The sequence below is a fragment of the Notothenia rossii genome (genome assembly GCF_949606895.1).
Source record: "Notothenia rossii genome assembly, chromosome: 10".
NCBI classification, from domain to species: Eukaryota; Metazoa; Chordata; class Actinopteri; order Perciformes; family Nototheniidae; genus Notothenia; species Notothenia rossii.
The window spans coordinates 53949607-53977552 of record NC_136908.1 but is presented as its reverse complement, the minus strand read 5'-3'; the positions used below and the strand labels follow the sequence as shown (position 1 = coordinate 53977552).

Sequence of the window (27946 nt, the reverse complement as noted above, 5' to 3'; positions counted from 1 at the left end):
TGCCAGGAGGTAACATTACTGATATTCCTGAAATTCCCCAGAGTGCAAGGGTGTAGTTGTACTGTAACTACTTTTGATTAAATTGGGCCTCCGCCTTCAGGGGAAATGTAGGGTTAAGGACCTTGCCCAAGGACACTTCAACATGCAGACTTAAAGGAGCCTGGGTTGAACTGCAGACTTGTTGGTAAGTGGATAATGAACTGTTTGTCTGTAGTTTTACACAGGTGAAACAGAAAATGACGTTCTGGCGATGAAAATGAAACAGTGTTGCTGCAACTTTTGTCCCTGATTGTGATTTAAAAATGAACTGTTAACAAAATAACTGGTAGTCCCTGTCAGCATTGGTTGGTGATTGGCTAATGGTTACACAAGCCAAAAAAATCGTTATGACATCATAAAGTGGCCAAAATCTGATCAGCTCATTTTCAGCAAATCCTTTTTCCTGAAACTTTCAGAATCTCTTTATACAAAGGCGACACATGTTTATGTAGAAAAGCCATGAAAAAGTGGATTTTGCATAATAGGTGACCTTCAGTAAGACAGTGACGATTTCACCAACTCCCCTGAAACACTCTTTGACTACAGAACAGGAAGGAAAGAAATGTGTATGAGTGGTTTATTTCTGATTTCAAAGGCAGGCTATAGGGAAAATGTCAGAAAAACAAACACATTACAACAATATTGCTTATTAATGCTGATGCATGTCTTCGTCACATGTGCATTTTCAGTCTTGTGACATCAGAGGGAAAAAAAACAATCAAATGTCCCTTTTCTTTGTGACTTAAAGTCTCACGTTACATCCAAGCATTGTCAACGACACAAAAAGGGCATGTTGAACACTGACACACTCTCAGCTTTTTTCAGCTTTTGATATGATGTTAACAGTCACACACAACACATTTTAGGAATGCTTTGCTTTAGTTTGTGCTTATCCTTATGGGTTTTTTCCTTGCAGACTTGTGTAGGAATTATACATGAATGAAATGGGGGGAAGAACTTGAAAATGCAGAATAGCGCTTTACATATATCAGCAGAACATTCTGAAGCATCGAAGGGAGAACCTCTAGCTGCGCATGCGTTATCAAATGCAAACAAGGGTGAACATATTTGTATGGTGCCATAGTGTTTTATACACAGATATGATGACACACAGAGTAAACACTGCAGGCGAGAAATTATAGAGGAATTGATTGTGGAAAGAAAGGAACAGCAGTTCTAGCAAAAGTCAGTATGTTCATTACTGGCAGTAGCAAGGATAATTTCTGCTTCATAAAAACAATGTGAGCCAGGCACTCCCAAAAGACGCATCGTGGGATGGTTTTTTTAAGCTGGGCAAGGTCCTCTAGAAAGATTGTTGGCCGAGTGTTTTGGGCAAACAGTGTCACAGATCAGGGGTCAGATGTTGTGTAATACAGAGACGGAGGACCCAGAGGCAGCAGAGGGATCCTGACAGTAGGCACTCATGGTGGGCGGACCCTGGGTCAGTGATCCAAGAGGGTCCACGCACTGCTGATGAGAACAAGAGAGCGAGAAGTAGAGATCATGGATGACATTTCATGTAAAACATAGGAGTCCATTCTGTGCATAGACCCTATAAGAGTGGTGCAGTGTTTTTTGTTTTTGTAGCACGACGAGGAAGTTACCATTGCAAGGGCTCACTTGATTAAAAGCAATGGGATTTTTCTATTTTGGAATATTGCCAGCAATAAATTCTCCGCATATTAACACCACTTTTATAATAGTTGAACCATGAATGCAATAATTAACTACATGATGGTTGCGAGAGTTCACGTCACCAGCGCTAAGCTAAAGGTGGCTAATGTTTGGAGTGTTTAATTTAGTCTGATTTAGCCACCTAGCTAACCACCGTTCTCTATGACACTCACAAGCTATGGATATTGCAGAGTGGGGTATTTACTGATGTATATTATGTCGTAAAAGAAAATCTTGTCAGCTTGTATTAACAACAGCCCTTATTTTAGGAAGGTAATAGAAGAATAGACCTATACTGCGTATTAACAGATTCAGGGTTCTATGACTATTAGATTAGATTGAAGCATTCTTTTGTGCACCAGTCAATCGTAAAAGCCCAAATGGAGCTGCCGTGTGCTTCTAGGGAACACAGATGCCTTTACAAATTGTCAGTATTGATTAACATCCATGTTTTCCCTTTATCCAAAACTGCTGTGTGACTGTGAGGTTGCTTTTACCTGTGAAAGGAGCTGAGGAGGCTCAAACCCTCAGCTGTGGGGGGGGTACGAGGAACGGCACTGTGGCAGAAGCCTACTGACGATCTGTAAGAGACTGACACTGTTAGATAGATACGGCACAAACACGCCTTATTAACTGATATCATCATGCGGGATCATAAAGGCTTTTCCAAAGGGGGGGAAATCATGGACCTAACACTTACCCACATATTATTAAGACCATTTGAATATGACATTCTGATAGAAACTCAAATGTAGTTGCTTTTCTTTCTTTTCTTTCTTTTTTTACTGTATGCTCTTGAACCCATAATTACAAACTCACAACATATGAGACACAATGTCATTATGTAGATATTTACAGTAAATATAAGGCTTTAAAATACCTGTTATGTGTCATTGAAAGTGGTCAGAAAGCAAACAGACATCGGACACTTTAAGTTGTATTACATTTAGCCGTCTGGTTGTATTGAACCTATTAAAAATAATTAAACTGGTGAACCAGTTGACAGTGTGTTATAGTACTTGACTGAGGAGGACTATTGCCAATGGTGAAGAGAACTACTGTAGATCCAAGTGTCCTTTGGCAAGATACTAAACCCAAATTGCTCCCAATGGCCTAGCCAACTGTGTATGAGTGTGTGAGAACGTTAGTGTTTTGCATGGATGTGTGTGTGAAAGCTGAACTCAGTTGTAAAAGTGCTAAATAAATGAAGTCCAGGTAATTAGAATTACATTTTTATATAAATATATATATTTTACGTTTTGTAAAGCTCTCATGGCCCCAAATCCAACAACACATGAAACCAATTTTTCCTCCATTGATGCAAAACTTTTTGAGCACTGCTTCAGTTTCTGCAGGCCAACCCGTGTGGCTTTTACAAAGTTAGTATCAAAAGTTTTCTTGGGTGGTTAGCACCGGCTCTTTCCATATCTAAAGATAATAAGTGACAGAATAAGTTTAATCTTGGGCCATTAAAGTCCAACCCAGTCAACAAGTTAATTTTCTCTCTGAAGACTAGCTCTGTTGCTTTGCCTGTACTGGAAAAGCTCTTTCCATTTCACTGAAATAAAGTTAGTGTCTTTAAGAACACCCAGTAAGCTCAAAGCAGTTATTGAAATGTTAACGTTCACTTGATTGAGATTGGTATGTTGGCGTAGAACAGGGAGATGTCTTTGTGTACGTTGTGTGTTTTTAGACAGAGAAAGGGTATCACAGAGAGGAGATCAAAATGGTTTCCTTTTTATACCGTAACCAAAATACATATGACACCCACACACCGTGCTATTGTTCCTTCTATTCGAGTCCACTTTGAAATCCCTTTAACCTCTGTCCAGTAAATGTACGATAGCAATACATTGAGATTATTTTAAGTATACAGTCAGTAGTATACTATTGAGTAACACATTTTTCAAGTGAATATGGAGCTTTATGTACGTTATTTGGTATAATTAGTTGGATAAGTACCATAATAAATATTCAATACTTTTTATCATTTAAAATCTTAAAAAGCTTTAGGGTTAGGGTCAATTCCAGGTGTTATCTTTTGTATGTACTGCTCAGGATCAAAGGAAGTGTTGTGTTGAGTGTTTGGATAAGTGGTTCAACAGAAACATTCTGCTTGCTCTAAACAAGCATGTTTTGTTAGGGTTTTAACTACTCCAAAGAAATGGATCACCTCGAGTGCAGTAAAGATCAGACAGGGATGTGAACGAACAATCCAACACTGTGTGTCTAAAACATTTGACATATCTTTCACAATGTCAGGATTGAAAAATCAGTACATTAATGCAAATAGTTGTTTTTCTTAAATGCCATTAACTCATTAAGAAATATGATTGCAGACATAGAGTTTTAATGGTTTAACATACAATACAGGCAAGATATGGGCCTACCACGGCAAATACAACTTTCAAAGGAGCCAATCAGAAATCTTGAAAATAAAGGTGCCTGTCAAATTAGTGTTTTCCCCCTTTTGCATATCAAAAATGTGTATGTTAAAGGCAAGAGGATGCATCCATTTACAGTGTTCAAAGAGTCAGTGTTCAACAGACAACTGTGAAAGTCTGAATTACTAGATCTAGAGAGAAAAAAGTGACAATCAAGGTTTGCAGTGATTTCTAAGGGCGGGAAAAGCAAGGTGTACATTGCAGAAAAGTGAAAGGCAGGAATCTGTATTCTCAGACCCAGAAAAAAAAAATCTTCTGACAGTTACAAGCATTATCTGACTTTGATGAGTCATTATCCAACCCCATTAAAAGCAATCCAGGCCAAAAACAAATACACAAAAAGACAGCATTTAAGCCTGCAGGATCAAATAAATAAAAGAAGCACTTTAAAAAGGTTTTGGTTTCAGACAGTCATTTGTTATTAGGCTACACTGTGTAGGTGCTGTATAATCGGTTTTGTAAGGCACACACAGACACAGGGAATACGGTATCATGTGTGCTAAACTCATATGCCTCACATATGTTAGCCAGCAGTTAAAAGTACAACAAAAATACTTTTAGGAAATGAATTGCCGTCAACTCAGGTCAAAGGGAACCTCAATTGTGAATCCACAAACCCCAGAACGGTCTCTGTACTGGACAAAGAGATACAATGAATAACAATCTTCTTGCCAGACTAGGTAAGATGTGAAACACCTTTAACTAGACTAGTTAACAACATCATACGTTTTGTAGTCATTCTGGTTTGGTTGTTGACTCATTATAGGTTGAATAAGGTGTGTCACGTTCCCTGAGTTTGGTGCAGTGCCGTTACCAAGACTTAACCCTGAATACATTCATTCTGTGTCGCTGAACCTCTGCAGATGGCCTCTGAGGCATAACGGTGCTACATTGTGAGTTTACTACTATAACTCTAAGTCAGCCATGATGGGGAGTCATAATAGTCATGTCATAAAGATACAAAATAATTTGGTGTGTGGAAATACTTGGAATCAATTGACATTAAATTACTTGTTGATTCAATATCCTCTTTCAGGTAATGGTTACTCAAAAATACATTAATGCTCGAATCCTAACTGATGTAGTAGGTCGAGATTTACGTCTGGCTTGGGACTAACTAACTTATTGGTGCAATGTAGGGCTGCTCAATTAATCGCAATTACGATTTTGGCTTGCAACGATTATGAAAACAACATAATCGAAATAAAACGATTTTTTTTTTATTTAAAGAAAAAAAAGATTTAAAAAAAAAAAATTCAGTTGAATTATACTTAAAGTTCAGGGTAATCAACTGTTAAAAACATACTGTTCAATTTTTTTTTTCAATAAATAGATCTTTTCAAAGTAAATGGATAAATGTTTTTAATAATCGTGATATCAATTATTGACCCAAATAATCGAGATTATTATTTTTGCCATAATCGAGCAGCCCTAGTGCAATGTTGGAGAATGTCCTCTTTAGTGTGATGTTTTTGGAAAGAGTTACATTAGTAGTACCTTTTAATTAGTCATAAACTTAAGGCAAGTTAAACAAAAAAAAACGAGGTGAAGAGAACATCAGCTTCTTGAGAAACTTCCCATACCTAACTCCAAGTCAAAATGTTTTTCTGTACCATGAGAAGATATTAGGCTGACTGGTCTTATGCCATGTTTGTGTGCTCTCCTTCCTCCATCTTGTAACTTCTTCCCTGCCATGACCTTCCATACAGCCTGCACCTCTATCTGTTGGTTTTTTATTTGGAAGGGGGAGGAAGCCTACAGTTAAAGAGCATCCAAACGTGAACATGCATATGTATGCACATGTACATGGCTATATAAAAACAGACCACTTGGTGGTGCTAGAGATGGACAAGAAATAAAGAATACTCATTGAGGTGCACTTAGAAAGCAATGCCTACCATGACAAACATGTACCAATGACTAGTCCATCAAGCCTTGTCCACAACTGTCATCATACAAGTGTGTATATGTGTTTTTGTGAAAGAGAGATTATAAAGTGAGGTCAAAGCTGGGAACACTCAAGGAGTCATTATGCTTCAAACACATTTCTTGTTGCAAGGACTAACAGCTTCTCAAGTAACGACCCTTCACAATCCATCGTTGGCTTTCAGGGGTGCTGCGTACGATACGTTTTCTAACTCTAAAAACGACAGCAGACCTTTAAGTGTGGCCATTTGTAACTGGTGTAAACGCTTTTTCCTTTGATTTGTGGCGTTCACTTGCAACTTCATTTGTTTGAATCATACTGAATCGTTGGGCATCCAAGGAGAATGCTTGCTTAAAAGACATGTGGTTTACAGTGTTTGTGTATACAGACTCGGTGGATATTATATTGAATATAGAGGACGCTATTCAATGTGTCATGGCCTTCATTCAAACTTATGAAAGTGTCCTCCAGTCAGTGTCTGAATGTCTCTGCGCTTAACTCATGCATGTGTCATTTCAATCTGAAGAACTTGATGCCTAAAAACTCTCATTATAAAAAGTCTCTATTAAAGTCCTCCTGTGGACCAATCAGCAGTCTCGTAATAGAAGGAAGGTGGGGCCTCTTGTGCTCCATTTGTCAAATCCCTGAGCAAAGTCACTGAACATTCAGAACCCATTGGCCAAAGCTTAGGCACAGGAAAAAAGGAACGGGGAAACAGGAAACCACTTTGTCCTCCTCTCTGTGAGCGCCCATTCTCTCAGGTGACAGAAAGAGAAGGATGATGGGAGTTGCAGTTTTTTAATGTCAATAAGAAGTCTAGTCGAGAAGCCTTCAATAGGCTTAAAGGATTTATTAAGGGGTTAGTGCCGGGGCCGGTAAGAACTGTAGTGTCTTGGGTAGAGGGGCGTGTAGCTGGTGGAGTGGCCGTAGGAGTTGGTGGTGCCAGAGGCGAGGTAGGAGCGAGAGGGGGTGAAAACAGAAGAAGAAGAGCCGTAGTAGGCAGAGGAATAGCTGGGAGATGGGGAGTGAGAGGAGGAGTAAGGAGAGGGTGAGGAAGGAGCGTAGAGAACAGAAGAGCGCGTCAGGCTGGACAACGGCCGAGTTCGGGGTGAGGGGCTCCATGTGGAGCGCCTGAGCCCCAAAATAGGCGAGCGGTAGGGGGAAGAGGGGCCCGATCCTGGTTGGATGGACCTGGTTGTTGTTGTGGATGGGGAAGAGCTAAAAGAGTCTGGGGTGATGTGTCTGGAGGGGCCCGAACTATGGGACGGATTGGGGGTGATGTTGACACTGATACTGTGGGAGTCAACCACAAACGTCCGCACCCCCATGGTCCACTGGGAGTGAGCCAGCTTCAGAGAGGTTGAGGGAGGGGTCCGCGGCGAGGGAGAGGAGGGGGCCTCCAGACACGGGGGGCTCTCTGGCGCTAGAGGGCTAACCAATGAGGCGCCGGCCGGTGATGACGGACTGCAAGTGTGAAAATGTGATGTGGGGGAGGTGAGAGCTGAGGCAAGTGCCGCACTGACCACCGATGGACTAAGGGGCAGAGTGGGGTCATCAGGGAGAATTGACGTAGAGCTAAGAAGGTTGGAAAGGAAAGGTCTGACAGGGGTCATAGCGGGAGTGGAGCCTTGGGCTAGGTTGGATGCCGAAGAAGAGGCCGAGGGACTTACTTTGGGGGTGCTGGTCTTGATGCGGTGCAGCCGCCCCCCGCGGGTTTGGTGGGTCTGCTCTTGATCGAAAGCCAAATCCTCCAGGCGCTGGGTGAGGGCGAGTTTCTGCTGGATAGCCATGCGCAGGAGGGAGTTCAAAGTCTTCTTCTCATCCTCCGCCGCAGCCAGCTGCATCTGCATGTCATCCAGCTGGGTAACATACTCATCGCACCTGAAGACAGCAAGGTGTTAGCAGGTTGAACACGGTTCAGAGGGAGCAAACACAAACAAAAAGGGGGGAAAGAGGCCACAAAATTGGGAATAGGCTTCACATACTGTACAAACACACAGTTATATGTGCTGGTAGGCACATTTGATACCTTCAAATAGTCAGCTGCTTTCAGTATCACTGCTAAACTAAGCTAAGCTAGCCAGTGGTTAGCCGTAGCTTTATAGTTACCCTCTCATTTTACTAATCTTATTTTCTTTAAAGTCAACCCTTTTCTAAGATTAAAACGTTTTTTGTAGGATTGAGAGAGAATGTAGTTTACACAAGTTGGTACACTGAGATCCTAAAGAACTGATATGAGAAAAAAGAGCGATCTGTGATTTCTCTAATATTACTGGAGCAGTCCTTACCATGCAACTAATGCAGAATTAATCATTTTCTGGTCACTCAGTTAATGGGGACTTGCTCTGTGGCTTCATCATTGGAAGTAAAATTCTTCACATTTATCTGAGATGGTTAATCTACTTTGGAGTTGTTGACTTGTTCTGTTTCGTCTCTGACCTGGTGGCAAACATGGCGCGTAGAGTTGAGAAAGTGGCGGCATCTTCCTTCAAGGCCTTCAGCTCGTTCCTCAGCCTCGTCATGGTGTCCCTCACCATGGTTTTCTCCGCCTCATACTTACTCTTCAAGTTGGTCAGAGCCCCTTCAGCCGTCTGGGTAAACACACACACATCATAAATTCTCATGTTATGATTTCCCTTTCGTAACCTCCGTTTCTACTTCCCACTATCACATTGAACCATAGGAAGACTAGACCATGTCAATATCTTTATACATAGAACAAGAAACGTACTTCTTTTAAAAGTGCCACGCCCAAATAGCAATGCATAATGCGGTTACTACTAACAACAACAGATTTTCCACTGAGTTTTTAGTACAGGAAATGACGTGTACAGGATGAATCATTGTGGTAGTTTAATTGTTTTTATAGTTTGCACTCTGTGTGAATCCAAATTGGTACAGTACTTCTGTTTTATTGTATGTATGGTATGTACGATTAGCTTGATTTCCTCTGTATTGAATCACTGATGCACACATTCCTTGGAGAGAAATCATATAAAACAAGAAATAGAAGCTAATAGCATTAGCAGAAAGGTTTAGGACAGCCATGTCCTCATTCAACCTTATTGGTTGATGGGCATGGAAGGCCAGTAAACGGACTGTAATCTGCTGAACTCATTTTTATACCTAACACTGTTTTTCTTAAACTGATAAAAACGCATCTTGGATGTTCCTTTCTTGTGTAAGGCAAATGCCAAAATACTTGGCTTAGGTTGTAGATGCATAGAAATAAAGAACAAATCACTTCATCGCAATGTTTTGGGGCATGCGACCTTCATTTAGCATAATGTCTTTAGGTAGGAATTTCGACCTGTCAGCTCAGCATCATAATCAAGACAGCTGCGAGTAAAGACCTTGTGTGTTCATGTTATCATGGGAAACGCTGACATAACTCGCTTCAATTAACAAGACTTCAGTAACACATGTTTTAACATTGTATGTCTATAGCTTAGTATTAACATTATTTTGTAGCATCACTAGATGCCTATGTTTTTGTTCCTAGTGCAGGTTTTAAGGAAAACATTTTTGCTCTCCAAATCATATTCTGATCATAGGTTCATAGGTTCTAGCAGTAGTCACACAAATGTGGTGCTTCTTTTTTCACATTGCCACATTTTTCACATTCCGTAGTCACACATGTCTCACCTGTTTGTTGGCCCTGAGTACCAGTCTGAGGGTGGCGATCTGCTCTCTCTTGGTGCTGAGCAAAGACTTGAGCTTCAGGATCTCCTCCATGCAGACCTCCTTGTCCTTGTCCATCAGAGGCGCCAGCTCTCTGGCTGCAGCTCTCTGTCTGGACAGCTGCAGAGACGTGTCTACTGCCCGCTGCAGGTGCTTCACCTGGGGGAGGAGATGAGGACAAGAGGAGGTAAGATTCATAGAAGAAAGGTTGAAGAGAGTAGAGAAAAAGTAAGGAGACACCGAAACGAGAACAATGTTCTACCTGGTCTTTGATGATGGCGTTGAGGTTGTATATGTTCATGGGCTCCCTGCGCAGCTCACCAGCTGGCTCCAGGGCAGGCGAGGATGATGAGGAACTTGATGAAGAGGCACTGATGCTAGGTGAGCGGGTTGGAGGTGTGCAGGGCGGCAGGCTCTGCTCAGGTGGCTCCAGGACGCCCCCCTTTTCCTTCTCCTCCCCGCCACCTTCCCTCGATAAAGGCTCCTTGGATGGAGACTGCGAGGGGCTACGCGACTCCCCGGGAGCCAGGGTGGATGAAGCGACAGCGGCCAGCCGCCTGGCGAGGCGTGGTGTGAGGAGAACTTTGCTGTTGTCAGCAGACATGGCTTTAAGAGTGGCACTGAGGCCCCGGAGCCCTCTGCCTTGTCTGAAAGAAAGAAAGAGAGATTTAGTTTGTTTTACCTATGAAGCTTCACTGTGTAGATTCATAATTATAAATGCATATTTTGTAAGTTTGCCCACTTACAAAGATAAGAACAAACTTTAATTTTAAAGGTAGGTTTATTTTAACAGTGAGAGTAAGAATATCAAAAAAGAAATCCAGGAATTGACATTATATAAAAGATAAAAATTGATTTGCATTTAACTGTGGGAAATTCTTGCTCCGACAGAACGGTTAAATAAGTCCTCTTCCTTTAAGAAAGTACTTATAATATCAACTGTGTTACCTGTATAAAAGAAACCTGTCCACAGAATCAATTAATCAGATTCCAACCTCTCCACCATGGGCAAGACTAAAGAGCTGTCTAAGGACCTCAGGGACAAGACCGTAGATCTGCACAAGGCTGGACTGGGCTACAATCAATACAAGTGGCCCTCCCTTAAATGCAAGGTCCCCATATTGGGCCTTGATTTAATAACTTCCGCTTCACTCCTTGATGCTGCATATGTTCGACCAATAAGACAGCAGCCAGACCTGTAGTAGTCCAGCACGATACGGTTGGGCGTCTCGTTGTTGCACAGACAGACGTGGTGGTAGAGCTTGGCGAGCTCCTCACTGAGAATCAACAACTCCTCCTGAGCTGCGTTCAACGCACCCCGACTCTCGCTGGCTGCTGACTGAGCTGCCTGCAACTCCAACTCCAGGCTAGAAATCTGAGGAAAGAGGAGAAGGAATTAAACCTCTGTAGCTATCTGTCATTCTAGTCAAACAGACACCAGCAGTACGAGGTGGTTACCTTCTCACGTCCCTCCCGGCAGTTCTTCTCCAACGTGTTGACCTGCCTGTCCAGCTTCTGCAGACTGTTTCGCCTTGGCTTCTCCTCCCCTGCCGCCTCCACACCCTGAGCCAGTCGATCACGGAGACATTTCACCTCCGCCTTGAGCTCCACCACCTCTGTCACAGCCACACGGTACTTGCACTGCAGAATCTCCAGTCCTGGCGTCTGGTAAGAAAATACCTGACCTTTGTTTAGTGTCTCACTCCTATCCTCCTCAGCCCCTCGTTCCTCTTCAGCCTCCTCTTCATCTCTGTCCAGCTCCACCAGGGCCTCAGGGTGGAGCTGAGAGGGGGCACAAGCAGGGGCTTCATGGTGTAGGCGGGCCCTGCGATTCAGGCGGCGGAGGACAGTGACTCTTTGGTTCAGGCGGAGGGACTTCTCATGCTGCTCGGTCAGGGCCCCCTGGGTGTGTTGAAGCTGACTCTGGGACTCCTGCAGACTGGTCATCAGGGAGACATTCTCACGTTCAACCTGAAGGGGGCAGCAGCAAGATTAGGAAGAAGCACAGCATATGTTTTATTTCAGAAGTTTCCAAATTGTCATACATTTACAATCAAATCCTGCTGCTTTTCTTTCTTTATAGTACTGTAGGTTGGAATAACAGAATGTTCGCACTGACTTCCCCACTGACTGTTCCCGATCTATCACAATAATAAAAGGGAGAAATCTGGTCCTGAGTCTGTATCAAATATCTGCCGATGTGAGCAGTCTATAGGAAGATGAAAGGAGAAGAACATAGATAATGTGCTTTCTGATTTGTTGTATCGCTGACATGAAAGTTAGTTTCAGTTCAATGTAGCCAGAGCTGCTTAGGCTAACAAGTCTTTAAAACATTTCTTAAATGGGCCCTATCATGCTTTTTGGGGTTCCCCTTTCCTGTAGTTTGTTATATAGGTTTTTGTGCATGTAAATTATCTGTAAAGGCTAAAATCCAGTTGGGTGAGTTTCTCTCCAACACACTCCCCACCCCCAAACTTTGGTTGCAGTATATCGTAATCAAATTTAAGCATCGTCCGACATTGACATTGACATACATGCAAAGACTTCCGCTCGAACACACCCTTTAGAAACTGAGCACTTTCACAACCACACCTTAACAGGAACGTACACTTAAATAAATAAATAGTTCCATCAGGTTAAAAGAAGCAATGCTATAGCACAACAGTGGATTCAGTAACATTTTAAAAAGCAGCCCAGACAGCAGAAGCAGCGATGAAACCCACCCATCTACAGGAGAGTGGTCGATAGTGTAGTGTGTCAGCTAAGATATAAATAAGCTCTTCCTGCAGCCTATCAGCAAAGCTGCAGGGAGCAGGAATGGATGGGGTTACACCTACAGGAAGTGAAGCAGATGCACACACGCATGGATGACTGTGACTGAAAATAAGTCTTTGTAGCGATTTGAGCATGATCTGATGCTCGGAATTATTGTTTTTCTGGTATTGTATAAGGAAAAGGTGTAAGGAAAGGACGCCAATGAATGTGTGACTGTGTGTAAGACAAAGGATTAATGAGGGACTGCATGTCATGTGGTTTTTTACAGTAAATTATTCAACAGCTTTGGCTTTCTAAAGATGAGTTGGTTGCCAGATAATTAACCCAGCAGCAGACACTAAGACAAATACAAAATAAAACGGTCACATGGTTTCACATCACAACAAAAAGGTTCCACTAATTAATCATAAGGCATGATGTCTTATGGAGCCAACACATGCCAAACATTTACAGGAACAGTTTAACATTTTCAGAGAAAGGATATTTTTTCTTCTCTGCCCCTTGTCAGAAAACTTCCAACTGGCATCCAGAAACCAGGGAACGCTCATTCGACAAACAAGTCACAAGACTGAAATCAGGTCTTCCTTTCTTGATAGGTCGTTTCAGGCAGGGGGGGGGGGGAAGGTGTGGGAGAGAATTCCTTCTGGAGGGATTTTTGCCTTTCCAGACCATTTACATGCACACAAACCTTTATAACACACTACAGGAAAGGGAACACCCCATAAAGCATAATAGGGCCTCTTTAAAAGTTGTTGAATTTGAGATTGCTGGCTGTTCCTAAATCCCTGCTCAAGGTAAAAAATAGTTTACAGTCCGGGTTCTTTCATACTGTGCTTGTGCTCTTATTTGGAAATGGTCGCAATGCTGACTTCCTTCTAATAAATGATAGCACATGTTGGTTAACAGAGCAGACTCACCGTCACCAGCTGCTGCTTGAGCTTCTGAATCTCTGTCATGTTCATCTCGTTGAAGAGGTCAGACGTCACCCCACCCTCAGATTTCCAACCCGAGACCCGGCAGTCTCCATTAGCTCTGGGCACCGACCCTGCTGTTCCCGCTGTGGTCCCACCCTGGAGGTGGCCATTACACCTAAGAAATCAGAGCACCACTTACAAACGTGGGAGATTCACTTAGCTTCCATAAGACAATATAGAGAATGAGACAGATGTATGACCGGAACAGTAAAAAAAAAGATTGCAGGCCAACACCTTCTGGAATAATGCCACTATCACAAATAAACGATCATTCATTAAACCAGCATATTTGTGCAGTGTTTTACACACACTGACATAAATAGTTGTTTACTTTATGCCCTACCATATAACAGGCCTTACTTCCTATTACATATTTGGAAAGCCATTCTCATTATCTATTAATTCTCCAAAGCATATTAGAAAAATAGAAGGAATTTGTCACACAGGCTTGACTATTTGCAGGTCTTGTGATCCCTAACAATGTAAATGCGAAATGTTCTTCCATGCAAGTTAATATCCACCTCGTTGGATCTTCTGCGTTTGGGGAGAGCATAGTCGTCGGGGTGGCGGTTCCACTGGGCGGGGCGGAGCTGAACGTGAGGTGGGCACTTCCTGTGTAGGCCACATCACACATGCTGAGGTGGTGCACCAGCTCCCTGCGCAGGTGCTTCTTCTGCTCACGCTCGCTCTTCAGAGACTCCAGGGACTCTTCCAGCTGAGCGTCTGACATGTCCTTCAAACGCAGCGCGTCCTGCAACTGGCTGTTTAGGATCTCCGTCTCCTCCTCCAGGACCTTGATCTCATGCTTCAGACCTTCATACTCCACCTGAACCAGGGGTAAAGCAACAGAAAGATAGGATTACTTCGAGAGAAAGGCAAGCCAATGTGCTGTGTCACTTTGTGGGGTAGTAAAGGTGCCTCGTTGAGCTTCCCTAATATGTCAATAATATCAGTAATCAGACAAAAGTACAAAAACATTTCTACTCCATTTGAAACAGACCAGTGAGCTGTTTATAGACACGCTTAAATAAAATGAGATCCAAATGAGAGAACAACAATATTGTGCGCACCAAAATCTGTGTAATATTTTTAGAATAAACTATAAATCTCCACAAAACTAACGATAGAATCATTCACAAAGTCTTGGTTTGAATGATTGATCTACTTGGTTTCCTATGATTCGGTCAGGCTTCAGTTGCAGGGTTCAATTTGCATGTGGATGTGTGTGTGTGTGTGTGTGTGTGTGTGTGTGTGTGTGTGTGTGTGTGTGTGTGTGTGTGTGTGTGTGTGTGTGTGTGTGTGTGTGTGTGTGTGTGTGTGTGTGTGTGTGTGTGTGTGTGTGTGTGTGTGTGTGTGTGTGTGTGTGTGTGTGTGTGTGTGTGTGTGTGTGTGTGTGTACCTGATTCTGTTTGAGTGTCGACACCAGTTTCTGCAGCGTAATGTTCTCCTCCTCCAGCTCGGTGTAGTCCTGGAGCAGCCGTGCCTCTCGAAACTTGTACTCCCTGATCTCCTCTCGCATCCGGCTGCGCTGAAGCTCCAACATGTCATTGCTCTGCTGAGACAGATCAGGGAAACATTGATGGAGCTGCATGCTGTATATGACATATACACAGGAATACAGTCAGCTTAACGTGAGTGCCACTTAACCATTTAGACGTATAGGATTGGAAAAATGTCATAAAATCCTAGTTCAGAAAATGTTGGCCTCTAAATGTCAACCCTATTGTACTTCAAGGAACCCTACTTAGACAGTGTGATATCTGTATCCCTTGTAGATGTACAGTACCTCCCTCAGCTCCTGCAGCAGTGTGCTCAGGTGTTCGTTGTCAGCCAGAACGTTAGAGGAGGTGGCCCGGCTTTTCGTCAGAGCCGACTGGAGCTCCAGGAGGCGGCCCATGTAATAAGCCTCCTTGCTGGCAGACTCCTGCAGCAGCGTCTCCTCGTTGGTCTCCCCATCTTCTGCCACCCTACGCTGGGTAGAGTAGGCCTGACCAAACGCCTGCGACATGACGGCAGAGATAAAGACATGGACATGATGAGACTTCTCACAGTATGGTATTAGTTCTGATGGTTTTTATGTAGCTTAATCCATTATGGTACAGGCTCTTGTTTTCAACATAGCCAAGGAAAAGATTGAAAACATCTATCACAAGCAAATGTATAAGGCATCTGATAGAAGCATATGTGGTGCAATGCAACATTGGATCAATAAGCAATTTACGCCATAAACATAGTGTCTGATCAGGTTCATTTATGAAATTAAGAAAGATATCCTTAGGCTTTAAAGCACCTCTCCTGGGCACACATATTAATAGAGTCATCAACTTGGAGTATTGGCGATCACAGCTTCAGATTCATAAGAGCCATCGTCATGATCACTGAGCTGCAACACTGAACACTGAAGGGAGGGGACCCAAGCCAGCCTGAACTTAAAGTGTAGAGAGAAAGAGGGAAGAATGTGAATTGAAATCACTCCCTCCCCTTTTAAACCCGTCATCATGTTATGTGTTGGAGAAAAGTGCAGTCAATGTGGAATTTTGTTTGTATGCTTACTACAGGAATGACTTTGCATCGTCTAAATCTGTCCTTTTGCTTGCATTTTTCCCAAAGGGGTGAGAGTGTAAGTACAGTTTAACAGTCACCTGGGAGCTGAACACCTTGGGCTGTTCTCTGTGTCGGTGCTCACTGAGCCAGTGATGCGTTTAACAGTGCACACATGTTGGTGGAGTGTGTTTACTTAAAAGATGAATGAGCCTCAGCTAAAAAAATGCACACACACAATTAAGTCTCAAACAAAAAATGCTCATAAGCAACTGGGAATATTTGGTTCAAAGTTCAAGAACATTTTTGACAGGTGAACGGGTCTGCTGCTGACACTAGGAGCATATATTTGTAAGAACATAACCTGCATCTTTTCCTGAGTTTCTACGCACTAAAGCAATTGTGTTTGATGGCGGGTCGCATTCTCCCTTAGACTAGGTGCAGTAGAAAAACCAATAAATATTTACTGCATCACACCAGAGAGCATTAAGCATTTTTAGAGGCAATTCAACAACCTAATCTAGCTATAGCGGAAGAACCGGTGCACCTGCGGTAACTCTACCCAAAGAGCCCCTTTGAGAGAGAAGTGAATGAAGGCCTGGTTATCTATTCCTTAGCCCTAAGATGGGGGGTTCTATTTATTGTGGATTCTTACAGATATTTGGAGTAATGTTAGCCATGCTACTAGCGGTAGCCATGCTACTTGCGGTAGCCATTGAATTGAATTGATTTATTTAAAACAAGGGACAGTGTAGGCCTACATCAACATATTAAAAACATGTAAAACTCGAATTAGCCAAAAGGCTAGTTTTCATCGATAGTCCCTTTGCCAGATGGTGATAGACATCCTAAAAGCAATAATAAAAATACCACGACATTGTTATACCATGGTACATTTACAATAGATGACATCACTGAATACAGATAAGAGCAAGTTATGATAATAAATAAAACATTTACAATACGCACTCATACACACACATCAGTGCTGACGCTGTTGGTTTTCAATGAGCCACTTTTTAATACTGTGCTTGAATGTGTAGTAGGGTGAGCATTCTCTTATTGGTTGTGGTATTGAATTCCATTGATGGGATGCGTGGAATGAAAAGACAGCCTGGCTGAATGCACTTTTCCTAAATGGGATGGTGCAGTCTCTTCTTAGCCATGTTGCTAACAATATATGTAGGCCTACAAGTAGATATATTTACTTCTTGATATGAAATTGAATGGAACAAAAGCAGTAGGTCCTGTGTGTTGTTTGTAGCTTCAGGTGTCGGGTGACCATATATTCTAGTTTAGAGGATGAATCCTACTGACTTTGGTGCCTCCGCTACCTTATGCTTGGTGCAAATTAACACATTTTAGCATGCTAATAGGCTAATCTAAAGTGTTGAACATTGCAGTGTCCTTTCGAGCATGTCAGCATGGAAGCACAAAGCAATGTAGTAAAAGCTACAAAGCGAAATTGCCCACACATTCAGCAGCTCTAGGCTAAACCATAGTTTGAATGTGCCTCCTGTTCCAACCCAGTCTCACGGCATTTTGTGTTATAGTCACGAAATTAATCTATTGATTCGTGTTCACCAACACCATTTCCCCATTTTTTCCGTGTCACACTGAACGATTTTAAAAGCAATGTAAATAATAACAAATTAGATTAATACAGATTTCAGTATTTTGAGGCTCTGCCCCATTTCTTTTCCTCGTGGATGACAAAAAAAGTCAGACATTATACAATTTAAAATAAAAACAATAAATGTGGCTTGATATTGAGTAAGAAAATGTTTTTATGAACCCCACAGCTTCCGGTCTTCCAAGACCTGACCGGACAAAAAGACGTGGTGCAGGCAAGAAACATACTACCAATTGAAATACATTGCTTTTAAAATCGTTCTGTGTGACACGAAAAAAATGGGAAAATCGTGTTGGTGAACACGAATCAATAGATTAATTACACAAAGTGCCGTGAGACTGGGTTGCCTGTTCACATTGGAGACTGTTGAGTCTAAGGACAGTGGGAAGGGGGTTGGAATAAAGCTTAGTTATCAGATATTTTACATATTGGAGGTCAAAATTGTGCTTGCATGGTACAGGAGCTAAAATTATCTTGTGTTATACCAAGTATAAAAAACACACGCACACGCACACACACACACACACACACACACACACACACACACACACACACACACACACACACACACACACACACACACACACACACACACACACACACACACACACACACACACACACACACACACTTGTAATCTAGTACAAGAGCACTGGTGAATTAATTGGGGAATCTGCCGTTCTTTTCTACTGGAACAGTGTCCTACTGAGCTGACACAGTGACTTACTGCCAACTCTGACTTCATCGTGTCTCAGACTGAAAGAGACAAGGACAGGCGCAGAGAAGCAGAAGTACAGTATGTCCGACTAGCCCAGAAAACACTAGCCTCACGGGACAGAAATTAGTGACAACAGTGATGAAAGGGAGTAATCTTATTAATTCACGTAAATAACAAAAAACACTTTATTTTTTCCCTTTCCCACACCTTTATCACACTCTATTTCTCCTCCTTTCACACCACCTTTTGTTCTCTTTATCTCCGCCTTTGTCTTCCATCTCTCTGTCAGCATACTAATACAATCGGGCTAAAATTGTCACCATAAAACTGTCCCTGGGTGACTGACGCTGTGGGAGCGGCTCAGAGTGGTTTTATGATTCAGCAACTAATGGAAGCTTGGATCTTTGGTTTTAAAACAGAATATTCACCTACAAACGGTGCAACATCTATTTTTGTCTTTTGTCAAACATAATACCATGCTCAAGAACATTTAAACCATCTGTTGGACAAGTGATTGATACTTCTTTGGTTCCGGTAATGTTCATTTGCCCAAATATATAGCAGTGGTGATACCAAGATGTAGATCCCCATTAGAGCTGTGTAATTTGACACACTGTTAGAATTTCGCAATCTATCCTCCCGATTTTTCATTCTCACTCCTGCTCTCTCCCCATGTCCTTCCTTATGTTATTGTTCACACTCACAAAGTACATGATGTCATCATGCTGCAGAGTCCAGACAGACTTCAGTGGCAAGCAAAGGTGAAGCTCTGACAAACAAACACAGACCTCCATATCAGTGGAAAGATAGGACAGTGAGTGTGCCTGTCTGTGTGTGTGTGTGTGTGTGTGTGTGTGTGTGTGTGTGTGTGTGTGTGTGTGTGTGTGTGTGTGTGTGTGTGTGTGTGTGTGTGTGTGTGTGTGTGTGTGTGTGTGTGTGTGTGTGTGTGTGTGTGTGTGTGTGTGTGTGTGTGTGTGTGTGTGTGTGTGTGTGTGTGTGTGTGTGTGTGTGTGTGTGTGTGTGTGTGTGTTCTGTATGAGTAAAATGCAGAAAGGCTGCCAATGTTGTGAATCAAGGTCAGTTCACTTGCAATGATACTGCATAAATGTAAAACAACACATTATTATTTTAAGTCTTTCCCTTCCTGCAGGGTGCCTGATTTACAAAATCAGACAGCAGTCATTACCTGACCTCTCTAATCTCCTTTTGTAGAATCCAAATCCCCTTCTCTGTATTTATTTTTGGATATAATATCTATAAATGTCACCTTGGCTGTGTGGTGAGCAGACATCAATACTTTGGCTTCTCACTCAAAATACTTGAGCTATGGGTTATCATTTTCATTTTAGAAATATGCTGCACCCTTGTCTTGTTGTTTCCTTTACTCCTATTGATATTTGAGACAAGGGATCCCGAGAGGGCTAAAATGCTATCTCATATCCGGGTTTAGGACTCATTCCTGCACCACTCCTTTGTTGATGTATTTAAAGGAATATGAACAATTCACAATTCTTAGGTTCATATGAAGAACCCTAGAAGCTGACAGCTATGTGTATTTCCTAAATGTGCTGTATAGACCATTATTTCCATAAATCAGATATGATATAAAGATGTTTATATAATAAAGTAATCCTAATGGGAAGGGTAAGACAACAAAAATAATAGACAAACTGCTCCATCCATATATCTCCTCTTTCCCTGGCCTCCTGAGTTGTTCTGCACAGCTGCCCGACAATCTCTCCTTTCCCTCCTTCACATGCGGTTAGATTCAGGAATTAGAAAGGGTGAAGAGAACGAGACAGCTTGTGAGGGAGAACAGAAGGGATGGAGGGAGTAAAAGGAGAGGCAGAGGGGGATGGGAGCAGACAGGGAGGAGGGATAATCTCATTCGATAGTGGCTCGTTCCACTCCCTTGGCACAGGTTCTTTGTTTTACTCTCATCCTGTTTTTTTCCCTCGCTCTATTGTTTACAACACCACGACCCCTTCTATGACGACCTTATCAGTTTCCACTTAAACATCATGTCATACAACTCAGATGTTCTAAAATTCCTGATTTCTGACATTTGACGCTAATATGGAAGTGAAGACAGATTATCCAAATGTCACTGATTAAAGTTATTCAATTACAGCCGCTACAATTAGTCTATTAATCTGTCGACAATCAGTTAGTAGGCAGATCATGACTCAACTGCTACTTTGAGAATCAATTCATTGTTTTTGAAAAATGGTTTCAACCTTCAATATTTCACCTTTGTTTACTCTTCCAAATAAATGTGTCCAACCTGTCTGATAATCTGACTGCTTCTGTTTCTAGGCCCTTGTCAGAGTTTTCTGTACTGATATAGCTGCATTTCCGGATCTCAATAATGACTAGAAGAACACACTCTAATTTTAACATATAAGAATGATGACTCAAACTATAACAAAAGAGAAAAGTTGTCGTAAAAGAGACTTTTCTTTCACAAAAATAAGTGTTCAACTGCACATCCAAGATCATCTAATGGACTCAGAGATGTCACTAACTAATCAACCAATAAATTCAACCTTATTACAAAATTCTTTATTATTCCGCCGGGTTATTTTGCACCTCTTCTTCTCCCACATTCCATATCGCAGAAACTCCGTTCAAAAATCAAAACGTTCAGCTCGGTCGGGAATCGATGGCTATTACTTTTCTCATTCATAACTTTCATAATTCCAGAGATACATCCCATAATTCATCAATCTTCATGCGACTTAAACTGCTAACTGTTCCTTCATACTTTCACTCAGAAACCTCATTCCAACTTTAAAATGTTACACATCATTCTGACATTATTCATGTTAAACAACTTTTAAATCTGATTCATACTTTTAGAAATATTAAACATTGTTCAGACCTTGGTAAAGAGGCCTCTTTCAGATTAGCTAGAGTTTTGCTTGAAGTTCGCCTTCATATATTTTTTTTAAAGCTGTCATAATTCCCAAACCCTACACTCCGGAGACATAATTTGTCATGACAAACGTAGGAAAACATCTTGTAGCTTGAAAATGAAAAAGAATTAAGCAAAACATTTTTAAAAAATGCCTCTTGAGGGCATGAAGTGACAAAAACGTTCAACATGTCTCCATTAAAGCCAATTGTAAATTCAAGCTGATCTTTACTCACAGCAGCAGCCGCACACCTTTAGTTAATCTGCCAAAAAGGCCACATTATTAACCCGAATGTAAACAAAAAGTCCACTTCAGATGCTTCACGTGTTGAAATGTCACCGATATCTGTTACGGTTCTTCAACATAACGTTCACATGTAAGAGGTTTATCTCTCATTCAGAACAATGAAAAGGCTCTCCTCTCACTGATTACTGCACATCACCATGGAAACCTTTGATCTCTGGACACGTCGTTAGCACAAATATAAACACCTTTGTCATGGAACACGATGATGTCATAACTCCAAATGACATGCTCAGAGCAGCAGACTTCAGATAATGGTTAATGGTCCAGCCTTCAAAATGTCTATGTGCCATTAGTGAGTTTTCCTCAAAAGTGCTCAAACTTCACATGTGTGCCAACAGTCCAGCCGTGAAGACATCTTGACAGTTTTAAGATTTCTTCAAATGCCGTTGCCTTGGCAACACAATGCTCACTATGAAACACGGTTTTCTCACAACTTCAGTTCAAATGCGCGAAATGGCACAAAACTTCACAGGTTTGGTAACGATGCGGCCATCAACACATCTAAGCGTATTATGGGGTGTCATCAAATGTCGTTGCCATGGCGACAGATCATTCGCATAGTTCAAAAGTTTGCAGTTCAAATATTCTGCTGCTTTTCCAAGCCTTTTTACTTTCTTTTCTTCTCTCATCACACATTCAAGCCCCCAGTGTTCATGTATCATTTCAATCTAAATTCTTAACTTTCTTCTTACACATTACATTTCAGCATAGCAATTCAGGAATTGCATTCTCTAGTTTCAATTCAATGTGCTTGATTGGATATTTATAGCAAAGGCACAATTTCCATTATAAAAATAAAGTCAATAACACTGATTCATTAGTCCTTATATATGTGTTAAAAGCGTATTCCCTCCTATTTAAATACTAAATGCATACACAGCTTTGTGTTCAGGAATCACTATGACTTCATATTTGATGAAAAATTCATCACGTCCTCTTTGCTTTATGTGTGTGTGCGCAAGTACACACTTTTGCACACACCCACTTTCAGACATCCAGTCTGCTCCTAGACTAAGTGTTTCTGAACATGTTGCTCTGTCACTTGTATAACTCAAAGAGAGCCGAGGAGAGAGTATCCAGGGTTTGTCTGAGGTCCAGAGACTATGGGGAAAGATCAGGTACAACTTTACGTAAGAAAATTAAATACGACAAACTACAGCTTAAAAAATGAACCCTCTTAGATCAACAACTTTTCAAAGCATGAACGGGCAGAATTATTTTCAAGTGTTTTTGCTGCCGTAATGTTATTTCTTCTTCAGTTTCACAGATGAGCAGGATTCATGAACCCCCTATCCTAAACCCTGCTAGGTGAAGTACAAGGAGGGGTCCCACTAGCTGTGTGACGTCACAGAGGAGTAATCGAGCGTCCCGGGGGGTCACTCGGTCCTGTTCTGTTTTTAGCCTCGACGGATGCACCGATGCACTCGCTGCATTTTTCATCACCGCTCCACTGTCACACCCTCCAATTCATCCCATCGCGATGCCGCTGTAATGTGGAACCACACACTACCCTTCTGTGAGCTCTCACAGTGGTCAAGGGTAATTACATTACTATTACTCCAAAAAAAAAGCACTCACTCATATCACTGAAGGAGTAATCCTTCATTGTGTGCTGTATTCCGATAAGGACATTAAGTCATCATGAGTATGTGTGATATCCAGCAAATGCTAAAACAACAAAGCAGACAGCTGGATTACACACCAGTAAAAAGTGTGGTAGAAGCAAATGCTAATGTATTCTCAACTGTGAGGGTAGCCATTTTCAATACTCATACAGTTTATAGGGGCCCCACATGCTTTTTATAATGTTCCTTTCCTGTGGTAGGTTTTTGTGGATGTAAATGGTCTGCAAAGGCCAAAATCCTGAAGTGCACGCCAGAGGGAGTTTCCCTCCACACTAGCAACACTAGCGCTTCTATTGGCTATCTCTCTAACACATTATAGGGCAGGACAGGACATCTCTCAGCGGTTGACCAATCACAACAGAGCCTGCCAGCTAACCAATCAGAGCAGACTGGGCTCTGGTTTCAGACAGAGGGTGAAAAGAGGTGCTGCAGCACAGGCAGTATGAGACAAATAAAGAGCTTTTTGAACATTAAAGCATGGAAACATTTCACATTAGAAGTACGAAATACAAATATAAACCTGTAAATTAGCATAATATGTCTTCTTTTTTTTAAAGCTGAAAGCATGTACAAAATTGGACATCTAAAATTAATGTAGGAAAATGGAGAGACACTAATTTTAAATTAATTTGTGTACAAACTACAAAGATGCTTCAAACCTTCATAGTGAACTATAATTGTAGCCTGTCTCTGTAGGACACCTGAGCTGGCACCAAGCCTGATTCTGACCCGCATAGAGTGGAGATGAGGCTCACTGTACAAATCAATTTGACGGACTCATGTGGAGCTAATTAAAGGCAAGCTGTGGCAACTGTCTGAGGCAACTTCCTGCTGTGAAGCCCACAACTGTTGAATTAAACCAACAAGTCAATGTCACCCAATTAGCTAATGCACATGACAACAATTAAATGAGAGGAAGGCTGACTTGACCTTTACTGCTTTTCAATAAACTTGTAAAGCTAATTGCCCTTATAAATCTAGCCAATAAGGCGGAAAATATTTACAGTGCTTTTGAGAATCGACTTAATACCACAAACTGAAGAATAACATCAAAGTATTACCCTCCACCTGCACTCTAGACCCTCTACCCACAGTCCTTGTCAAATCGAACATCTCAGCTATAAGTCCCATGATCACCGACGTCATCAACAGCTCCCTCAAGGCTGGTCATGCTCCAACAGCCGTCATCAGACCAATTCTAAAAAAAAACATCGTAGACCCAGATGTCCTCGCCAACTACAGGCCCATCTCCAACCTCCCATTTCTATCCAAGGTGCTGGAAAAAGTAGTTGCCGCCCAGCTTCAGGACCATCTCCAACCAAACGGCCTCTTTGAGAAATTCCAGTCCGGTTTCCGTTCCGCCCACAGCACTAAAACATCTCTGGGTCACAAACGACCTGCTGATGGCGGCTGACACTGGTTCCCCATCTCTCCTCATCCTCCTGGATCTGACTGCAGCATTCAACACTGTCGACCATAACATCCTCCAATACATCATCGGACTCTCTGACTCCGCCCTCAGCTGGTTCCAGTCCTACCTGTCTGGAAGAACAGAGTATGTCTCCTTGGGAGATCCCAGACACACCCTGTCACCTGTGGTGTCCCTCAAGGGTTGGTCCTCGGACCCACTCTGTTCACCCTTTACACTCTGCCCCTTGGTCGTGTCATCAGCCAGCATGGAATATCATTCCATTGCTACGCTGATGACACGCAGCGATATATAAAGACAGACCCTATCCCACATGCTTCCTCACTGTCACCATCATCATCACCATTCCCATTAACATCCTTTAACACCTGCATTGAGGAGATAAAGGCTTGGATGCAACAAAACTTCCTGCAGCTTAATAGCTCCAAAACAGAGGCTATTTTAGTTGGCACACCAAACCAGGTCCAGCCATCCCCCATAACCCACATCCAGGGGCGGACTGGCCATTGGGAATACCGGGAGTTTCCCCGGTGGGCCGGTGCTGTGTGTGGGCCGGAGGGCCAAAAAAAAAAATTATATAAAAAAAAAATGTAAAAGAAAAAATTCTTTTTTTTTTGCCTAAATAATACAGGCCCACATTTGTAAGTGTTGCGGCCACTCCCTTTTTTTGTTTTGATTACCTAAATCCTACCGGCCCACATTTGTAAGTGTTCCGGCCCGGGCCAGCCCAGCCCAGCCCAGTGGGGTGTGGCCCAGTTGGCTGGGCTGGGCTGGGCCGGAACACTTACAAATGTGGGCCGGGGATCAGGGGGAGTGGCTGTACGGCTGTACCCGTAGGATAGAAAAGGGGGGAAGTGACGTCTGACTCAGAGGTCGAGCGGCTGTGGAGAAGAACGTGTTGCCCACATTCTGTTACTGAGTTTAGGCTAGTTAGCTAGCAGGTTTATTGTTTTGGGTGCAGTCACTTTTGCCTCCACTTGCTGTTCAAATAAATGTTTAAAGAAAAAGTAAATCTGTCTACAGTTCTGTTTCATATGGGTGTTGAAGAAGAAGAAGAAAAATAATTTGGAGGGATGAAACCCTCTTTAATGGTCACACATGCAGAGCACACAGCACACACAGTGAAATATGTTCTCTGCTTTTAACCCATCCTAGTACCAGGAGTCTAGAGCAGTTGGCAGCTATTGTACAGCGCCCGGGGAGCAATGGGAGTGAGGGGGGAAGGGGGATGTCCGGTGCCTTTCTCAAGGGCACCACGGCAGGGCAGGAGGTGAACTGGGACCTCTCCAAGTAGAAGTCCACACTCTTAATGGAGTCTGGTCGGGGACTTGAACCGGCGACCCTACGGCTCACAGTCCAAGCCCCTACTGACTGCCATAGATTTAGTCCCTAATTTTGCTCTCAAAGTGCACCAGATTGATGCATTTAACTTCAACATTTAAAAAAACATCTTCCCGGGGGTCCACCACCTGCCCATACCCCCTGTTAAATTATCTCACCCACATTGAAGATTCTTCCTACGCCCATGTTTTATTCCATGTGTCAAGTCAGGCAAATTGGGTCAAAATGTTATTGCATCAATGATCTGTTAACATTAAAATCACTAAATATATGCTGTAACTATTTTGCTGTAGGCAACTCAAGGGCTCAGGTAATGTGAATACTATATGAATAATTGTCCAAAATAACATAAAATGCATAGGGTTTTTTGTTAAGTACCATACTTTCGTCGCCGGCCGGCCGATACATGCCGCGCATTAAGTGGGCCTGTCTGTCAATTAATCCCCGGGCCACTTTTTCCCCCCAGTCCGCCCCATTTCTGGCCAAAACGTACCCCTCTCTGCATCAGTTACCAACCAGGGCGTAAGATTTGACAGACATCAGACATTTGACACCCACATCAAACACCTGTGCAAAACCTCCTTCTACCACCTCAGGAACATTGCAAAACTCCGTCCCACACTCTCCCTGTCAGATGCGGAACAACTGGTCCATGCCTTTGTCTCTCCTCAAGGCTCGATTACTGCAATGCTCTCCTCATCGGGACTCCTAGCGGGAGCCTTAAGAAGCTCCAATACATACAGAATAGTGCCGCTAGGATCCTGATGAGGGTGAGAAAGTACAACCACCTCACACCCGTCCTTCATTCCCTCCACTGGCTTCCTGTCTGATTCAGGATCAAGTACAAGATCGCACTCCTGACCCATCAGTGCATCCATGGGAACGCTCCGTCATACCTAAAATAACTACTCACATCATAAACCTCCACACGCAACCTACGTTCCACAACAAACCATCTGCGTCGCCCCCAGAGGACCAAACTCTGCACAATGGGGGATCAGGCTTTCTGTGCAGCTGCTCCTCACTTGTGGAATTCCCTCCCAGACCACCTGAGGACTCCACAGACCACTGACGCCTTCAAGAAAGGCCTAAAAACCTTTCTTTTAAAAAAAGCCTTTGATTAAACTTTTGTTTGTTTTTATAATGCCTCCTGTAGCACCTTGGGGTTGCTTTTAGCAATGAAAGGTGCTTTAAAAATCAAATGTATTATTATTATTATTATTATTATTAAATACTTTCTTAATACAACAAGCCGCGGGTTGCAGAGTCAGCCCGTCCACACGGCAGCGTGCGTGCGTTGCTTCAACGGAGACGCTTCCCATTCACTTTGAATGGGGTGATGTCAGGCTTTGCCGAACTGCATTGTGGTTCCGTTGCGTTGCTTTGTCTCCGAAAGAGTTTGGAAAAGTTGAGAAAAGTTCAACTTTTCAAGCTTCGACGGAAGCGGCAGCCAATCAAATCATATGCCAGTACAAGCGCTAGCCAATCAAACCGCGTGCTTGTGTGTCCGGGGCGGGAGATTAATGTGATTGGTTGTTGGTCGCGTGCCAGACACGCCCACCGGCAAGCTTCAACGCACACTGCTGTGTGGACATACCGAGGTACGTACACACGCTTCCGTTGACGCTTGAAAAGTTTAACTTTTCTCAACTTTTCAAGCGAGCTACGGAGGCAAAGCGACGCGACGGAACCAAAATGCAGTTCGGCAAAGCGTGACGTCACCCAACCAAAACCAAAGTGAATGGGAAGCGTCTCCGTTGAAGCAACGCACGCTGCCGTGTGGACGGGCCGTAACGCAGCGTCCACACGGCGGCATGCGTTGAAGCTTGCCGGTGGGCGTGTCTGAAACTCGAATCGCATGATTCTCCCGCCCCGGACACACAAGCACGCGGTTTGATTGGCTAGAGCTTGTACTGGCACATGA

General features: G+C 42.7%; 1 protein-coding gene across 5 annotated transcripts in view; it reads right to left on the bottom strand.

The window, feature by feature from the left end:
- Positions 1–602: 602 nt before the first annotated feature.
- LOC307021743 (protein bicaudal D homolog 1-like) overlaps positions 603–27946 on the bottom strand; it is a 29167-nt gene continuing 1823 nt past the window's right edge. The window contains exons 2-13 of one of the 5 annotated variants that reach the window (XR_013803237.1): positions 15301–15513; positions 14914–15069; positions 14036–14340; positions 13458–13629; positions 11224–11736; positions 10962–11140; positions 10028–10412; positions 9730–9924; positions 8524–8675; positions 7755–7965; positions 2211–2304; positions 603–1509 (exon numbers count right to left, since the gene is read on the bottom strand). Coding sequence is in view for 4 of the 5 variants with exons in the window: in XM_079654135.1 (XP_079510261.1) it covers positions 6945–7965; positions 8524–8675; positions 9730–9924; positions 10028–10412; positions 10962–11140; positions 11224–11736; positions 13458–13629; positions 14036–14340; positions 14914–15069; positions 15301–15513 (3291 nt within the window). In the remaining variant the exon portion in view is untranslated. Of the gene's footprint in view, positions 1510–2210; positions 2305–5412; positions 7966–8523; positions 8676–9729; positions 9925–10027; positions 10413–10961; positions 11141–11223; positions 11737–13457; positions 13630–14035; positions 14341–14913; positions 15070–15300; positions 15514–27946 lie in introns of those variants that run through there. The other 4 variants (XM_079654137.1, XM_079654138.1, XM_079654135.1 and 1 more) reach the window with 4 other exon arrangements.